This window comes from Myotis nattereri (genome assembly GCF_964212035.1).
Source record: "Myotis nattereri genome assembly, chromosome: 1".
In the NCBI taxonomy this organism is placed as follows: Eukaryota; Metazoa; Chordata; class Mammalia; order Chiroptera; family Vespertilionidae; genus Myotis; species Myotis nattereri.
Window position 1 is genome coordinate 104,777,984 of NC_138075.1, and position 18,928 is coordinate 104,796,911.

Consider the following 18,928-nt stretch of genomic DNA (forward strand, 5'->3'; position numbering starts at 1 on the left):
AATGAAAAGATGTTCAATCTCACTGGCAATTAGGGAAATGCAAATCAAAACTATGAGACAGACACCACCTCACACCTGTTAGAGTGGCCAATATCAACAATACAAGCAATAACAAGTGTTTGAGAGGTTGTGGAAAAAAGGGAACCCTCATCCACTGCTGGTGGGAATGTAGACTGGTACAACTACTATGGGAAACAGTCTGACGATTCCTCAAAGAATTAAGAGTAGAGCCCTGGCCGGTTTGGCTCAGTGGATAGTCGGCCTATGGACTGAAGGGTCTCAGGTTCGATTACGGTTGGGGGCACATGCCCGGGTCGTGGGCTCAGTCCCCAGTAGGGGGCGTGCAGGAGGCAGCCAATCGGTGATTCTCGCTCATCACTGATGTTTCTATCTCTCTCTCCCTCTCCATTCCTCTCTGAAATAAATAAAAATATATATTAAAAAAAAATTAAGAGTAGAGCTACCATATGACCCAGCAATACTTCTCCTGAGTATATACCTGAAAACCTCAAAATCATGTGTTCGCAGAGATATATGCACCCCTATGCTCATTGCAGCATTATTCACGGTGGCCAAGACATGGAAACAACCATATTGTCCTGCGACAGAGGACTGGATAAAGAAGATGTAGTACAAATAAACAATGGAATTCTATTAAGCCATAAGAAAAGATGAAATAGTGCCATTTGCAATAATGTGGATGGGCCTTGAGAACATTATGCTAAGTGAAATAAGTCAGTCAAAAAAGGCTACGAACTGCCCTAACTGGTTTGGCTCAGTGGGTAGAGCGTCGGCCTGTGGACTGAAGGGTCCCAGGTCCGATTGCGATCAAGGGCATGTACTTGGTTGCAGGCACATCCCCAGTAGGGGGTGTGCAGGAGGCAGCTGATCGATGTTTCTCTCTCATTGATGTTTCTAACTCTCTATCCCTCTCCCTTCCTCTCTGTAAAAAATCAATAAAATATGTTTCAAATAAAAAGGCTACAAACCATATGATTTCATTCATATGTAGGATATAAAACTGAAACTCATGAACAAAAACAGCAATGTGGAGGTTGCCAGAGGGAAGGGATTGTGGGTAGAAGAGAGTCCTAATATATGGTGACAGGAGAAGATCTGACCATGGGCACCAGGTGCAATATACACATCTTGTAACATAGAAACTCACACCTGAAACCTGTATGTTCATGTTGACCAATGTCACCCCAATAAATTTAGTTAGAAAAAAATTTTTCCCAGATATAAAAATAACTACTACAAGGGATAAATGAAGTATAAAAATGGCTCTAAATTCAAATAAAAATTAGAAAATGAGTGTTTTAAGTATTAAATTCTATACTTTCTTCTAATATCAAAAGTTTTTGTAATTTAAAACTGCTTAAGAGCTGATAATACGTTTAACTATGAGTAAGAGTCATGTTTTGACAAAGAACTCTATGACAACCTTAGCATTTGAGTTTTAATATTAGTAACTATAATAATTTACATTCTTCCTACAAAGTACATAACTATGATTTCTGAATATATTTTTATATCACAAGCAAATAAGAGTTTGGAAAATATTTAAAGTGCTATAACATGGAGACAATTATTAAAATTCCTTAGGTCTTCTAATATATATCCTGCAAACTTACCATCTGTACACTTTTTTCCAATTCCTGGGGAATCGCAAATGTAGATGAAGGAGCCTGAGTAAGAGGCCATGCGCCAGCCTAGAAGAAAATAAGTAAAATAAAAAAGTTAAATAGACAAACATCTAACTTGTTAATAAATATTTATAAAATGATTTAAACTAAAGCACCTCTTTTTTCCTTTCTCAAAATGTTGATAAAACCCATTAGCATTACTATCTTGGCATATTTCATTCCAAATCAATATCTACACTAATAAAAGAGAAAAATGGTAATTGGCATATGACGCTACCCTTTTCATTGGCTAATCAGGGCTATATGCAAATTAACTGCCAACTAAGATTGGCAGTTAACTGCCAACAAGATGGCGGTTAATTTGCATATGTAGGCACAATGCAGGGAGGTGAAAGGGAAAGCAGGAAGAAGCCCCCGGCCACTGACAGTGATCGGAAACCCAGGGGGGAGCTAAGAGCTGGGGGGCAGAGCAAAGGCGGCCCTGGGACCACCTTTGCCCTGCCCCCCAGCCATGATCGGAGAATCAGGCGCCTTTGCCACCCTGGCCAGTGACAGCAGGAAGTAGGGGTGGAGCCAGCGATGGGAGCTGGGCATGGTCGAAGCTGGCAGTCCCGGGAGCTAGGGGTCCCTTGCTTGGGCCTAAAGCGAAGCCCATGATCGCGGGGCCGCTGCAGCTGCGGGTCCCCGCTGCCCGTGCCGGACGCCTCAGCCAGAGGCGTTCAGCCTGGGCAGGGGCGGAGCCTGCAACCGCGGGGAGCTGGGGATCCCCTGCCCAGGCCTGACACCTCTGCCGGAGGCCTCAGGCCTGGTCAAGGGGCCGATCCGGTGACTGGTGATCGGAGGGTGATGACGGTCAACTCCTCTGGCCGAGGCATCAGGCCTGGGTGGGGGGTGGAGCCGGGGATTGGGGGGATATGATGGTCCCCTTGCCCAGGCCTGAAGTCTGGGTCAGAGGCGTCAGGCTTGGGCAGGGGGTGGAGCAAGCGATCAGAGGGAGATGGGGGTCCCCTGCCCAGGCATGATTCCTGGGCAAGAGGCCTCAGGCCTGGGCGGGGGTCAGAGCCAGTGATCGGGGGGAGATGGGGGTCCCCTGTCCAAGCCTGACACCTCTGGCAGAGGAATCAGGCCTGGGCAAGGGGCCAATCAGGCGATCGGAGGGTGATGGGGGTCTACGCCTCTGGCCGAGGCATCAGGCCTGGGCAAGGGGCAGAGCCAGCAATCGGAGGGGTCTGGGGGTCCCCTGCCCAGGCCTGACGCCTGGGCCAGAGGCATCAGGCCTGGGCTGGGGGCAGAACCAGTGTTGGGGGGAAATGAGGGTTCCCTGCCCAGGCCTGACGCCTCTATCAGAGGCGTCAGGCCTGGGCAAGGGGCCGATCCTGCGATTGGAGGGTGATGGGGGTCAACGCCTGAGGGCTCCCAGTATGTGAGAGGGGGCAGGCTGGGCCCACCCCCACCCCCCAAACACACACCCAGTGCACGAATTTCGTGCACCGGGCCCCTAGTATCATATAATGTTAGAAGATACAATCCATTGATTAAAGAAAATGCAATGAGGCCTCTATTTGTTAATTGTTTGGATCAGGCTATTTGAAATGAGTAGTAAATGCCTACAATAAAACACATATTCATACCTGTAGAACATATATTTGAAAACTAATTCCCAAATCTATTACTGTGTCTTGATTTTTGATAAAATTGTTGAACTTATTGTTGAGATCAGCACTGACACTCATATCTGTATACATCCGATGTAGCTTGCTGGTAAACTCATAACCACATGCTTGCTGTAAAAACAGTTTAAAAAAATGATTTAAAAAGAATAATAAACCATATTAATTAATGAGAACATGTTACTATTGCTAGTTCTATGGTCAAGGGTCTGCATATTATATTCAAGTCTACTCTTCAGGAAAATTATCAACAACTGAATATTTTTTAGCATAAATATGTCTGAGCTACTACTTACTTCATCAAGGTGTAAGCTAAAATTATGCAAAAATAAACTAAAATTCAACTGCACTACAAAACTTGTACTTAAATAAATATTTCAGGTGCATTCATTTATAAATAGTACAGATCTTTTGTTAAGTTAATACTGTTTATCTTGTGGATAAGTCTATATCAATATACAGAGTGTCCCAAAAAATGTATACACACTTTAATAGCTGACAGCTGTTAAATGAAAATCTACACTAATAAAAGACAAAGATGCTCATTGACTGTACCTTTGCTACACCCCAAGCCACTCCCACCAGCCAATCAGAGTGACTATATGCAAATTAACCCAACCAAGATGGTGGCCAGCAGCCACAGAGCTGGAGCAAGCAGGAGGCTTGGTTGCCCAGGCGATGGAGGAAGCCAAGCTTCCCGCCTGCCCTGAGCCGGCTGTGGCCTCCGCTCATGGCAACAAAGTTTCAATTATAGAAGATAAATAAATCCCAGATACCTGCTTCCAGCCAACCTCCACTGGGAGCTTGGGTGGCTGGGGGACGTGGCCAGCCTGAAAACAGCCCTCAGACCCTCACCCAGACTGGTCAGGCACCCCAGCAGAACCCCCAACCCTGAAGGGGCTGTGGCCAGCCTGCAAATGGCCCTCAGCCCCTCACCCAGAATGGCTAGGCACCCCAGTGGGGACCCCCACATTGAAGGGGCTGTGGCAGCCTGCAAACAGCCATCAGCCCCTCACCCAGGCTGTATACCATTATACATTTAACCAGTCACTGGCTGATTATTTCCTGTTGTTATATCTAATTGCTACAATGAACATCTTTTTGTGCTAGCAGAATAATTTCTATGACATTCTCAGATCAAAGGCTCACATTACCTTTAATTTATTGATCATGGCTTCTTCAGAATCCATAGACATAGATAACCCATGAATTAAACGTTTCGCCAGCATTCTTGCATAGAACTATATTAAGAAATATTTCTAAAGGTTAATTCCTTTCTGATGACTTAAATTTCAAAAATAAATAAAATCTGACTAAACCAAACAAAACTTCTCTATTCACAACTTACCTTTTGAAAAACATCCTTATCATCGATATATTTGAAAACAGTAATGAAGCTGGTAAGTTTGTCTTCCACTTCATTCTCAGTCATCCCCTTTGCTGATTTCTTTAGTAAGTTGTCACAGTACTTAGCAAGCTCAAATAGAAATTGACAGTATATCTTATAAAGGGCCCTTCTATACATACATATGCCTCAAAAAAGGCAAAGGACAATAGTACAAAATATCAACGGATAAGGTCTCTGCCATCCTAAAGCTTATGTTTTTAAAATTATGAACATGCACTAAAGAATTTAAACTATGTCATAAGGCAAATTTTTTAAAAAAACTATAAATAATTCAAAAATCTAATCAACACAGTGCACAATAAAACACTGACATAAACAACAGAAGTTTCAAAAGAACACCTAGGTGCGTTTTGAGTAGTTCTATAATTTTCGACATTAAACAATTACTTTTTTTATTCTTACCACAACTTTATAATTAAGTTTTCTTTAATTATCATCAAATTTCCTTTCAATTTCAGATAAAATAAAATCTCTATGAGAAGTAATGCAAATTATTTCACAGAAGACATACTTTAAAACCCAAACTGTACTGCTTGGGTTTTAGAAGCCTTACAAAAATTGGAACGACAGAGAAGATTAGCATGGACTCTGCATAAAGATGCACACAAATTAGTGAAGTGTTTCATATTAAAAAAACAAACAAAAAACACCAAACTTTATTAAATAAAGTATTTTTTTTCCTTCAGTTATTTCTCAAGAAAAGGCTATAGTACATAGGTCCAACTGTATTCCTTAAATAAATGCCAAATTATATATGATGTAGATAATGTTTACTTTTAATAATTTAGTTTCATGGACCTTTTTCTGAAACATGCTACAAATACAAATTAATTTAACATTCTTCTCAGTTTTCATTTTCTAATATTGATGTCCATAAGATTTTTTTTAAGCAATCATCAAACTTACCAATTCAGGAGCTTTGCAAACAGACTTGGGTTCTCTGTAATTTACAACTGACGTAAGAGCCTAAATAGAAAATAAGCCAGTAATTAACTAGTAATAGGGTATAATCTGCACATCCATAAATTATTACCCCACACAAAACACAGCATTTTGGTCATAAACTGTTAATTTTGTTTTCATTTTGAACACAGGGTAAACTCCTCTAACTGTATGCCTCATGGTAGTTATAGACCAATTATATATCCCATTCCTACTGAAAGCTATTCTTTATAACTCATTACTGATATCTGAACACAGATAAAATAAGACTACATTTTTTAAAAAAATCTTAAAATAACCATATCAGCAATTTTCCTTTAAAGTATACCAAAATTCAAAAATTTGTAAAATATACTTATTTCTTTGAAATATTATTTATTCAAATTAAAAATCAGCACTAAAACACTAAAATTATACATGTTTTTTCAGAACATGTTATAATGTTTACTAACAATTCCCCTTAGAATCATTGTTCTCATAATCATGAGAAATTCAATCTCCATATAATTTGAACATTCAATTTAACCATTTGTTGTTAATTTGAAAGTTATGTTATTATTTTGATTTTCACATTTAAATTAATTAATCTCCATATCAAGATTAGAAAGCTTGTAATTAGAAGCCTCAATCCTGAAACCGCCCTAAAGAATGAATATAGAAATAGAATTCCAATTAACCGTTAAAAAACACGAGTCCTCTTACACCCAGATTTTTGATACAAATACTGTAAATGTATTTTCCATAAGATTTTCTTAATAACATTTCTTTATTCTCTAACTTACTTTATTGTGATAATGTAGTTATACTAAATATACAAAATATGCATTAATTGACTATGCTATCAGTAAGGCTTCTGGTAATATCAGTAGGCCATTAGTAGTGAAGTTTTGGGGAAGTCAAAAGTTGTATGTGGATTTTCAACTAAAGGGGAGGGGTATCAGGGCCCTATCTTCTGAATTATCCCAGGGTCAACTGTATTTATACAGACATTCCCTGTCTTAATATGATTTTTACGATTGTTTTTACTTTAATATGTGAGAAAGCGATATGTATTCAATAAACTGTATTTTGAATTTTGATCTTTTCCAAGATTGGTGATATGTGGTACAATATTCTCTCCTAATGCTGGGGAGTGGCAGTGAGCCACAGTTTCCAGTTAGGTGTGCCATCACAAGGATAAATAATGATATTCTACTATGTATTTAATGTGCTACATGACTTTGCCCAACTATAACTAATGAGAGTGTCCTGAGAACGTTTAAGGTAGGTTCAGCTAAGGTAAGATGTTCAGTAGGTTAGGTGTATTAAATGAATTTTGATTTAAAATATTTCTAACTTATGATGGGTTTACCAGGACATAACACCAACATAAGTTGAGAAGTATCTGTAGATATAGTTATTATTAAGGTTACCTTATCCAATGCACTCATGAAGTGCTGATCACCATTCAAAACTGTGTTGATAAGCTGAACAAATTTACCATGTACTTCCAAAACTGACTCCACAAATAGTGTTGGCATCTAGAAATATAAAATACAAAGAACAAAATACATTTTAAGAAGTTCAAAGGTATAATTAAAGTTATTAAATAGTCATTTAATTAAGAGTAAAGTTTTTCCCAAGAAAATTCATGTTATGCAAGCACACACTTTCTCAAAAACGTATTTTTAGCTAAAACTGTCTTGCCTAGTCAGTGTGGTTCAGTGGTTGAGTACTAACCTATGGACCAGAAGGTCACGGTTCAATTCCTGGTCACAACACATGCCTGGGCTGCAGGCTCAATCCCCAGTGCGGGGCGTGTAGTAGGCAGCTGATGAGTCTCTCTCATCATTAATGTTTCTCTCTCCCTCCCTTGTCCCTTCCTCTCTAAAATAAATTTAAAAAAAATATTTTTTGGAAACTGTCTTAAAAATCTAAAACTTTAATGTTGAAATTAGCTGTCACTCAACACCAGCAATGCAGGACTATAATTCCTCTGCCAGAAGAACTCACTGAAAACACACTTCTCTCTGATGTTGGAATACTGTTTCTTAAGGGTAACAAGATACAGTCTCTGAACCACTAAGCCTATCACTTTCAAAGAGGATTATATAAACAAAAACTGCCTTCAAAGCCACTGAAGGCTGAAAGAGAGAGCAGAGCTCAAAAGCAAGTATCTGTGAAAATTGAGACCCCTGGAGTTGGGCAATTCCCCACATCTCAGCTGAAGACATACTTAGCTTTCACTCTTTTTATTTTTCCTTTTGTTAATCCTTACCCGAGGATATTTTTCCATTGATTTTTAGACAGAGTGGAAGGGAGAGGTGGAGACACAGAGAGAGAAACATCGAAGTGAGAGAGACACATTGATTGGTTGCTTTCTACACGTGCCCTGCCTAGGGTGGTGATCAAGCCTGCAACCAGGATACGTGCCCTTGACTAGAATCGAACCCATAACTCTTCAGTCCCTGGGTCAATGCTCTAACCACTAAGCAACTGGTTAGAGTGTGAGATTTTTAATTTTTAAATTATCTTAATGGGGATAATTATATAGTACTTAAGACTTAACTGAGTCAGCTAAATTATGTGTCTATTACAAATTCATTCTCTTTTATTTCTATCTCCCAGTCCTTGACAGTAAACTCTATGCCTCTATGTCTAATATTATTTAACACCCTGAATCTGTAAAACTAATAAAATAAATTAATAAACCCAATAAAACACACAGATTAACAAACATAAAAATATAACAACTAATAGTTTATTTTTATTTTTTAAAATATATTTTTATTGATTTCACAGAGGAAGGGAGTGGGAGAGAGAGCTAGAAACATCAATGATGAGAGAGAATCATTGATCGGCTGCCTCCTGCATGCCCCCTACTGGGGATCGAGCCCGCAACCTGGGCATGTGCCCTTGACTGGAATCGAACCTGGGACCCCTCAGTCCGCAGGCCGATGCTCTATCCACTGAGTCAAACCAGATAGGGCAATTAATAGTTTTTTTAAAAAATAGAAAACTTATGTATTATTGTGGTAGGACATAAAATCTAAGATTTGCCAAAGACAAATAAATCTACAATTAAAGTGATAAGCATCTGAATAATGTTGTCTATTATAGATTACTGCATTATAGATGACAAGTAAATAGCTCTACTTAGGAAAAAGAATATTTCATGTCATATCTATCTAATCATCAAACAGCACTAGTAAAAACAAGATGGTCCAACAAGATTTGATGATAGGAATACAATGATAGGAAAGATGCCTTTTTGTAAATAGTCATTTGATTGTCAGGGAACTCTTAAGAAAAGTGGGTATTAGGGACATGATGGTCACCGTTGGGTAGGAAGCATATATTTAGGGAAGATCATTTTAATCTAAATTTGCTTCCTGGGCTACCAAACTCAGAGTATATATAAAGAAAGCAAATTGTGAGTTCTCCATATTACCATTGATTAATTCCATTACCACTACAACTATTAGTGCCAGTTATATAGAAATACAATTATTTAAGATTGCTAAGTGAACATATCAGTATAACTAAGAAAAAGCTTATCTCATTCAATGATTTTCTAATAATTTGATTACTCCAAAATGTGTCCAATAAACTTTACGCTTGAAACATTTTAATAAAGATGTTCAATCTATTGGCATGGTAAAACTTTTCTTTCATTGTTTAAGACAATAAAGTAAAAACAAAAAACCTAAATGCGCGATAATCTGATTAAGAGAAAATTTTCCATTTCCTTATATAACTCACATTTTCCTGAGTAAGATTACTGGTCGCTCTAAGGCCCTCATCATGGACATGATTTTGCAGCTCCTGTATCATATGAGGTAAACCAGTGGACACAGCACGGAGTAAGACATACATATTTGCCATGTCTGAGGGGGGAAAAATTTGTATTAGATTTCCACATATTTTTTAAATATTAGGTAATATATGGCCCAAAATGCAGAATTATAAAAAGTATGCAGAGAAAGTCCCCCACTCCTGTCTCCCAACCACCCAGTCCTCCTTCCCATGGGAAAACAATATTGTGTTCTTTCAAAGCTCTTGCATGCACATTCAGGCAAATACATATATTCTTCCCTCTGCCCCCTTTTATAAAAGAGTGTAGTGTATTTTGTGTATTATTTGCAATTGCAGAAGACATTTTCACTCAGAGGTCTTTTTTTTATCAGTACACTGAGCATTTCTTCATATTTTACAACTGTACAGCACTCCATTATATATCAAATTACTTAACAATTGATGGAAATTTGGTTGTTTCCAATCTCTTCATACTACAAGGTTACAAATAATAGTCCTGTATATGGACAATAACATCTATGGTATAAATCCCTAGAAGTGGTATTGCTGTGTCAAAGCTTAATCTTCTACAAGGATCCTTCTAAACAGAGCTCCCAACAGCAGGAAGCTCCCTTGCCAACAATGTATTATCAAGCATTTTGATCTTTGCCAATGAGAGGTGAAAAATAATGTCTCAGTGTAAAGGCTTTATTTTAAACTTTTTTATTGAAGTATGTAATATACATACAGAAAAGCGTATAAACCAAAAGTGCGTATCTCAATAAATTATCACAAGTGAACACAAACACACCCCTTCAAGTAGTCACTACCCAGGGTAAAAAACAGACATTACCTACACCTAGAAGTCCCCTTCACACCTCTTCCCAATCATTACTCTTCTTGCTCTTCTGCAAAGGTAATCACTATCATAAGTACTAAACCAAAGATTACTTTTGCCTGTTTTGAACTATCTATAAAAATGGAATCAATACAATTCTTTCATGTTTACTTCTTTTGTTCAACATGTTTATATGTATATTGCTTTATGTAAATGTAATTTGTTCATTTTCACTCTTCTGTTATATCCCATTGTATGAATATACTGTACTTCATCCATTCTATCATTATTGGACATTTGAGTTGTTCCATTTGGCTATTACAAATAATGCTCCTATGAACATTTTTGTATATATGTGCATACTCTTTTTCCGAGGAATTATATGTATAGGAAAGGGATGGCTTTCATATATTCAACTTTAGCAGTTAATGCCAGTTTCAAAGTGGTTGCATCAATTTATATTATCAGCCCAGTGTATAACAAGTTCCCACTATTCCACATGCTTCCCAACACTTATTACTATTTTAGATTTTTAGAAAGAGAGGAAGGGATAGGGAAAGTGAGAAACATCGATGTTAGAGTGAACACCAACTGCCTGCTCCTGCACAGCCCCTACTGGGGATCAAGCCCAAAACCCCTGCATGTGCCCTGACTGGGAATCCAACTGACAACCTTTCAGTGCATAGGATGATGCCCAACAAACTGAGCCACACGGACCAGGGTCCAACACTTATTATTTTTAATTTTTAAATTTTCTATCAAAATGTAAGTATTGATAGCTTAGTGTGGTTTTAATTTGCATTCTCCTATTTTAATGAAATTAAGTGCCTTTTTATGTTTATTGGCCATTTGGATATCCTCTACTCTCCTGTGCCTGTTCAAATTTGTTGGCCACTTTATATTTGGACATAAACCTTTTGTAGTTTCAAATAAGAAGATGTAGTACATATATACAATGGAATTATATTTATTATATAATTTATATTATATATATTTACCCTATAACTATCTTTTGATGATCCAGAGTTCTTAATTTTAAGGCAGTCCACTCGATCAATCTTTCCTTGTGGTTAGTGCTTTTTGTATTTTACTTAAAATATCTTTCCCTATTTCAAGGTCATGAAGTTATTCTCCTATGTTATCTTCTAAAATTATTACTGTTTTACATTTAGATCAAAAGCCTACAATGACCCTGGCCAGTGTGGATCAGTGGTTAAAGTGTCGGCCTGCACTCCGGAGTTTCAAGGGTTCCATTCCAGGTCAAGAGCATGTACCTGGGCTCCAGGTTCAATTCCTGACTCGTGTGGGAGGCAACCAATCAATGTGTCTCTCTTACATATGGATGTTTCTCTCTCTCTTTCTCCACTTCCCTCCTTCCTTCTACTCTTTCTAGTTATCAATGGAAAAAATATCGTCACTCCTTGGGTGAGGATTAAAAAAAGCTTACAATAACTTGATTTTGTAGTATATGGTGTCTGGGGTAAAGATCAAATTTCACATTTTTCTAAATGAATATCCAGTGGACTCAGCATTATGGGTTGAAAAGACTATCATCTTTCACCCAATAGTCTGCAGTGCCCCTTTTGTCTTAAATCAAGTATTTTCATTTTTAATTATTTATTTAATAGAAACCACAAGAGAAAGTTCATTTAGAAAGTTAGAGAGGTAGAAGTGAGATGTAGAAGAAATGGGCTTACAAAACAAGTTACAGAAGCAAAAAAGGGCCCTTGGAGCTTAAGGAGAAAGAGAGAGGTGAGGAAAATGCGCCTGGGGAAAAGGTGCTGGCATGCTCCATAGAGAGAACTGCTATATTTTTATTTTGTCTACCACCTATTTTGAGTGAGATTGTGCACCTCTATATAATTCCTTTTTATATTCTTTGCCTTTTTCCTACTGTTATTAAAATTCTTAATGTATTAAGGAAATTAGCCCTTATGATACATAAAAATGTGCAAACCTATTTTCTCAGGTTTTTTCTTTTAGTTTAGAATGCCCTTTGTGAATATACTTTTCCAAAATAGTCCTTTAAAATAAATTATTAATAAGGCATATCAAATATTTTAGAGATTATGACTATAATATACTTGAAATCTAAATTAACTTGACTATGTAAAAAGTGGTTTATAATTCTATTTTAACTTACATTTATATTTCGTGTCACTTACCATTTTTTTTCTCTTGTCGAATGATATTATGACATTCGGCATGTAAGAACTGTAAGTGGTCTGCTACCATTCTTTGCTGACATTCATGAATCACTTTAGTATATGAACTTGGGTGCAAGTATTTTCGACATCGAATTTCTTCATCTTTTAATCTACCTAGAACCTATAGAAATATATTGTTATAGTCATAAACTACCAGGAGAAAAAAACTGTAATATCAGTAAGTAGCTTAGTTAGCCTAATTTAATGGCTCAGCTAAACATGGTCAAGTAACGAATAAAGATTACATAACCAATTTAAACCCACATTCCATAAATCATTTCAAATTTTATTTAAGCTACTAGCTGTCACCTATATTTCACCACAATTTTATGAAAAAGAACTAAAGTTATGTAGTCTACATTTTGTCTTCATTTACTGATCCCGATCATCCTATTATATTGACAACCTAACATGCAACAGGAAAAGTGAGTAAAGATTATTAAAAACCCAAACAGGTGGCCACTTTATAAATATCTAATTATTAATCTAAAAATAAGTCACATTAACTGGATCAAGTAGATTAATTATTTTATGTTGGTTCCTCATAAATGGTATGAATATCACAGTTAACTATCACAGTAAAGATTTCATTAAAATTTTTGAAAGTCAAAATATATTTAGGCATAGTTAGATATGTCAATCATACTTTTATTAAAGTTTTTCCTCTATAAAAAGCACTGAGCTACAAACAATACACTGGTTAACATTAACAAGAACAAATAAAGATAACAGCCAGAGAATTGGGCTAATTTCGACCTCAAAACAAAACTACATTTGCAATGAAAATCATGCCAGCACAGCATATGCATACGCAAATGTTTAAATTTGAAAATATTCTGGCCCTGACTGGCACTGTTCAATGGTTAGAGCATTGATGGTGAACCTATGACACGCGTGTCAGAGGTGACATGCGAACTCATTTTTTTTTGGTTGATTTTTCTTTGTTAAATGGCATTCAAATATGTAATATAAATATCAAAAATATAAGTCTTTGTTTTACTATGGTTGCAAATATCAAAAAATTTCTGTATGTGACACGGCACCAGAGTTAAGTTAGGGTTTTTCAAAATGCTGACACGCCGAGCTCAAAAGGTTCGCCATCACTGGGTTAGAGTGTCAGCCCATGCACTGAAGGATCTTGGGTTTGATTCTCAGTCATGGACATATTACCTAGGTTGCAGGTTCTACCCCTGTGTGGGAGGCAACCAACTGATGTGTCTTTCTCACATTGATGTTTCCCTCTCTTTCTCTCTCTCTCTCCATCTCTCCCTCTCTTATACTCTCTCTAAAAATCAATGGAAAAAATATCTTCAGGTGAGGATTAACAAAACAGAAAAAAGTAAAGTATTCTGTAATGTAAAGCTATGGAACTAGAGTTTCTGAACTGGCCCCAGGGAACTATGTGCATTTAAGCCTTTGGGAAGTACTGCTTGAGTTTACCTGGGCATAAGAAGGTGATGTTGAGAGAAAAAATTATGCTGAGAGGGGAAATAATACATTCCTGGATACCTCTCAGATATCTTTCGATGAAAGTGAGGCTCAAGACTGAGAGACACAGTCCTATCTTTCCTACTGTGCTACCATGTTGTGTGGAGCCAGGAGTTCAGGGCAAAGTTGTAGAAACCAAAGGTGGGGTCTAGAGTATTTCATCAACTAAGAAAGTGATTTTGGTCATCGTGTTTTTCTTTTAAAATAAAAATAGTTCTGCCCGACCGGCGTGGCTCAGTGGTTGAGCATCAACCTATGATTCCCATTCAGGGTATATGCCCAGGTTGCCAGCTTGATCCCCAGTAGGGGGTATGCAGGAGGCAGCTGATCAATGATTCTCTCATCACTGATGTTTCTATCTCTCTCTCCTTCTCCCTTCCTCTCTAATAAAAGTATATTTTAAAAAATTAAAAAATAAGTTCTTACACAGAGGGAAGATGGCCATGTGAAGACAGGCAAACACACCTAACAAGTTCAATTAAAATAAAAATTTCTTGAAAGTATTATGTGTAGTAGTCATTTATACTATACTATAAGTGACTTTGATATGTTTATGGTCTAACTAAATGCAACAGTAATTAGAGTGTGGATCTGAGGGAGGTGAGGAAGGAGGAGAAAAAGAAAAACCATGATAACTGGGTGGGGCTAGGGCTGAGGTGCATATCAAGAGAAAACAGACAAGGTTGGAGTGTCTGGATTCAGGGCTTCAATAGCTATAAAACCACTTCAGCTGGGGGGAAAGGCCAAAATTAAAAGGAAAGACACAGAAAGGGAAGTAGGAAGGCTACATTATTTAGTCTGTTAAGTGAATTACTCTTATAAATGCTATTTTCCCAACACAGTTTCCAATGGCCTTCCTTTTAACAGTTTGAGATATAATTTACATATCATATGATTCATCCATGCAAGGGTGAATTCGATAGTTTTCGTTATATTACATTATTAGTGTTTTTATAATTGTGATAAAATGTATATAACATAAAATTTGCCATTTTAACCATTTTTAAATATATAATTCAGTGGCATTAATTATATTCACAATGTACAATTTCCAAAACTCTTTCATCACACCAAACAAACTCTATAAACATTAAGCAACAACTCCCTAGCCTCATCTTCTAAAAACTTCTAATCTACTTTCTGTCTCTAAGAATTTGCCTAGTCTAGATATTTCATCTAAGTGGAATCATACAATATTTTTGCCAATTGCCTCTTTTTTGAGAGCCAGATATAATGAGGTGTATGCACCACTTAAACCTGTGAGCACTTTTCAAGATTGGATCTAGATCCTTAAACAAGAGTCTCAGATGCAAAGAAGACTAAGAGCTGAGGACCACTGTGTAACCTGCATGTAACAGATGGAGGAAAATGTCCCAGATGACTACTCAAGGTTCCGGATGACTTAATCAAGGTCCCAGAACTAATGAGTGACAAAGCAGGAAGAGACTAAACAGCTCAGACTTCTAGCCCTGGGCTTTGTGAAATACATAACAGCTTATCAGTAAGTAATGATATTTCTTGACCTATGTTCTATACTATGATCTATGTACATACTATAGCTTTTCTACTTATATTTATCTTTCTTGCTTAAACTAACAAAAAATCATCCTATAATGAAATGCTTGAAATCCAACACTGCAGATGAAAAAAAACCCTCATTAAAATTTCTAAATATATCTTGTGTGATGACTGAATTTATACTATGACTAATTCTTTTACTGAGAAAATACACATAGAATTTTAAATATGGTCATCAGTGTGTGTTGGTTTAATGATTAAAATTTCTTGTGGAGTGTGGCTCAGTGGTTGAGTGTCAACCCATGAACCAAGAGGTCATGGTTTGATTCCCGGTTAGGGCACATACCAGGGTGTGGGCTCGATTCCCAATGGGGGACATGCAAGAGGCAGCTGGTTAGTGATTCTCTCTCATCAATGATAATTCTATCTCTCTCTTCCTCTCCCTTCCTTTCTGAAATCAATTTAAAAAATAAATATTTCTTGTGGAAAAATTAAATTTTTTTTATTAAAAACTTAACAGAACAGAAGAGTGATCTATCCAAGTATCTACAGAATTATATTTTTCCTTCTATTTTAAATGAAGAAGATAAAAACCTAAATACCTAGTGTCTATAATATTCCCTAAACATATCCACTAAGCATAAAATATAGATTTTGCCAAGAATGTAAATACATGTTAATTTTAAAGACAAGCAAATCAAGCAATCAGGATTTATCAAAAAGTATCAATCATGACAAAAATCAGAATAGCACTTTTCCTCAGGGAATACACTACAGCAAGAAAAATGACTTATCATAGGTATTATACATTGACTATAACTCAGAGCAAAGGCCAAACAGAAACTTTTTAACCCAAAAAATATATTAACAAAAAACTGTTACATAAAACCATGCCTGATATATAAGAAATGATGTATTTAACATACATTTCTTTCTTACCTTTTCCATATATTGTGAGCAGTTTGATTCTTGTAATAAATTTGAAGCTTCTTGTTTGTAATACTCTCCTGTTTCAGTCAGAAAGGGGGACTCAAAGATTTCCTGATAAAACTAAATAAATCAATTAAAATCATATTGAAAAAACGAAAACAAGCAATTTAAGAAATTAAAGGTCTGATTACTCAAGTTTTTAAAGGAGACTTTTTACCTTTAAGGGGAATTTTTTCTTATACTGTTCAACATGAACAAAGGAGTTAATAACCCCATGGATTACTTTCTGGTTTGGGTCTTCTCCACCACGGTCACTAAAAGAAGGTGTATAACACAAAATATTATGAGAACACAAATTATCTATGGAAATACCAAAGTATGACAAAACATGACTGCTTATTCTATTAGTTGAATCAAATTGTAAAGCATTTTAATGGTCAATGTATGCATAATTCTTAAAATTTTAATTTTTTCATTTAACAGCTGAATTAATATTTGATATTTAGTGAACATATTAGATGTCATTTCAATAAATAAAAGCCTTGTTTGTAAAATTAAGCATATTCTGTTGATACTAAAATTATACTCTAATTTTAGAGTAGACATGAGCCCATCAATTCAAGACTTTAATATTGGTGGTCAAGAAATTTGAACTTCACTCGCCATAAACACAATTATAAGATTTGGTCTGAGAAATTAAGTCTTTGAACCATCAAGTATGCCTACAGTAATTTGATGGTGCATCCCTCAGAGGTACACTCTATAGAATATATTACTCACTAACTGAAATGGCTAATAACTATTTTCTCTCTAAGAGATCTGCAAGAGTTGCTGAGTTGATTCCCATTCAAGCACAAAGGAATTTATCTATTTAGAAGTTCAATGAGATATTTAGTAGTTCTATATTCCTTTACATTTGCATAGAGATCTAAAATCATCTCAATTACTCCTCTGACATTTGATGGGTTCCTACTTAAGGCAGTATTGCGATGGAAGTCTTAATCATGATTTTAAAAATGTAGGTGAATATTAGCCTTTCTAATACTGAAATAGGGAAATGAAATAGGAAAAATGTTTGCCTAAAGCCACAGTAAAATAGTCTGGCCCTAAGAGAGGAGTTTCAAATTCTAGTACTAATGCTCAGTTTCAGTCAAAGGTTTACCTTTCTCCTGGCAATCTTCCACCTTGCTTTAAAATTTTTTTTTTATTATTAATAATTAGTTTACAAAGAGAGCTGCAGAAAATATATTACTATAATTCCCTAGTAAACACTTTTTGTTCTTTGTACTAGTATATAAAGATTTTCTAACATTTAAGAAAAGTATTAAGGCAATTACCTTTATATATTAGTGTCCCTCCCTGCCTCTGCATCCCTCTAATCCTCTTTTACCCTTCCTTTAATTATCTGGATATTCTGGGGAAAGTTTTTGTACATGAATTAATGGCTACAGTAATTCTGTCAGTCATAGAATCTTAGATACAAAGTCTACATTTTTATATTACTAATAAGAACAATAAGGTGATACAATGAGCTTATTTCCTCTGCTCACCTTCGTTACTTCCCTCTTAAGGCCAAATGAAAAACCTGGTGAAATATGATCTAACGAACCTATCTCACTATTTAGAACACATCACTTTTATTTTCCTTTTAACTTTGCCTAGGACCAAAATGAAAATCAGCCAAGAATGAGAAATATCTGAATATTTGGAAAATCAGGTTACCTAAAATTCTTTTCATGACCAAATCCTATTGTCCCTGTTCAGCACCAGGAAAACTTCCACTGCTGCTATTCTCAGCACTCTTGACATTTGATTCTGATCCCAAAAGGCCCAGATAAGCTGGATTCAGATAAGGTAATGCCTAGAAAAAACATTGATATTCCTAGTGCTTAATAACTAAGTTGTCCTCCCTATAAGAATAATATCTGAACTCAATCATTATAAATAGTGTATACTTCATTTCTATTAGGCTGACAGATAATGAAAACAAACAGTGAAATCATGGTGACTAAATTGGTCATCTAAATAAAATCTGGTCTCATCTAAGAACAGTGGTCCCAAGAGATGAACCTTGAAAAAAGAAAATGAAGATTTTTTTTCCTCTTTATTGATTAAGATAATACAAATGTGCCCTTATCTCCCCAATGTCCTCTCATCCCCAAACCTTAACCCTGGCTAGATAGCTCAGTTAAGAGCATCATCCGGATACACCAAGGTTGTGAGTTCAATCCCCGGTCAGGGGACATACAAGAATCAACCAATGAATGCAAAGATAAGTGAATAACAAATTGCTGTTTCTCTCTCTGAAATCAATTTTTTTTTAAAAAGAATTTTTAGAAATAAAACGTATTATTTGATCTTAAAAGGACTACTAGGTGTACCGGTTAATAATGCGGACTGCATAATCAAAGAAAATAGGATAATTTCAAGAGAAACATCAAAAGTGCTTTATTCAAAGTAATGTCCATCACTAGCTACACATTTCCCCCATCTTTCAGGTAATTGTG

General features: G+C 36.2%; 1 protein-coding gene across 2 annotated transcripts in view; it reads right to left on the reverse strand.

The window, feature by feature from the left end:
- CUL2 (cullin 2) overlaps positions 1-18,928 on the reverse strand; it is a 174,704-nt gene that overhangs the window by 42,330 nt on the left and 113,446 nt on the right. For both annotated transcript variants that reach the window (XM_081109768.1, XM_081109767.1), the window contains exons 7-16: positions 16,639-16,735; positions 16,431-16,541; positions 12,444-12,606; positions 9,408-9,532; positions 7,079-7,186; positions 5,631-5,690; positions 4,665-4,793; positions 4,471-4,557; positions 3,278-3,430; positions 1,635-1,712 (exon numbers count right to left, since the gene is read on the reverse strand). In XM_081109768.1, coding sequence (XP_080965894.1) covers positions 1,635-1,712; positions 3,278-3,430; positions 4,471-4,557; positions 4,665-4,793; positions 5,631-5,690; positions 7,079-7,186; positions 9,408-9,532; positions 12,444-12,606; positions 16,431-16,541; positions 16,639-16,735 — 1,111 coding nt within the window. The remainder of the gene's footprint in view (positions 1-1,634; positions 1,713-3,277; positions 3,431-4,470; positions 4,558-4,664; positions 4,794-5,630; positions 5,691-7,078; positions 7,187-9,407; positions 9,533-12,443; positions 12,607-16,430; positions 16,542-16,638; positions 16,736-18,928) is intronic.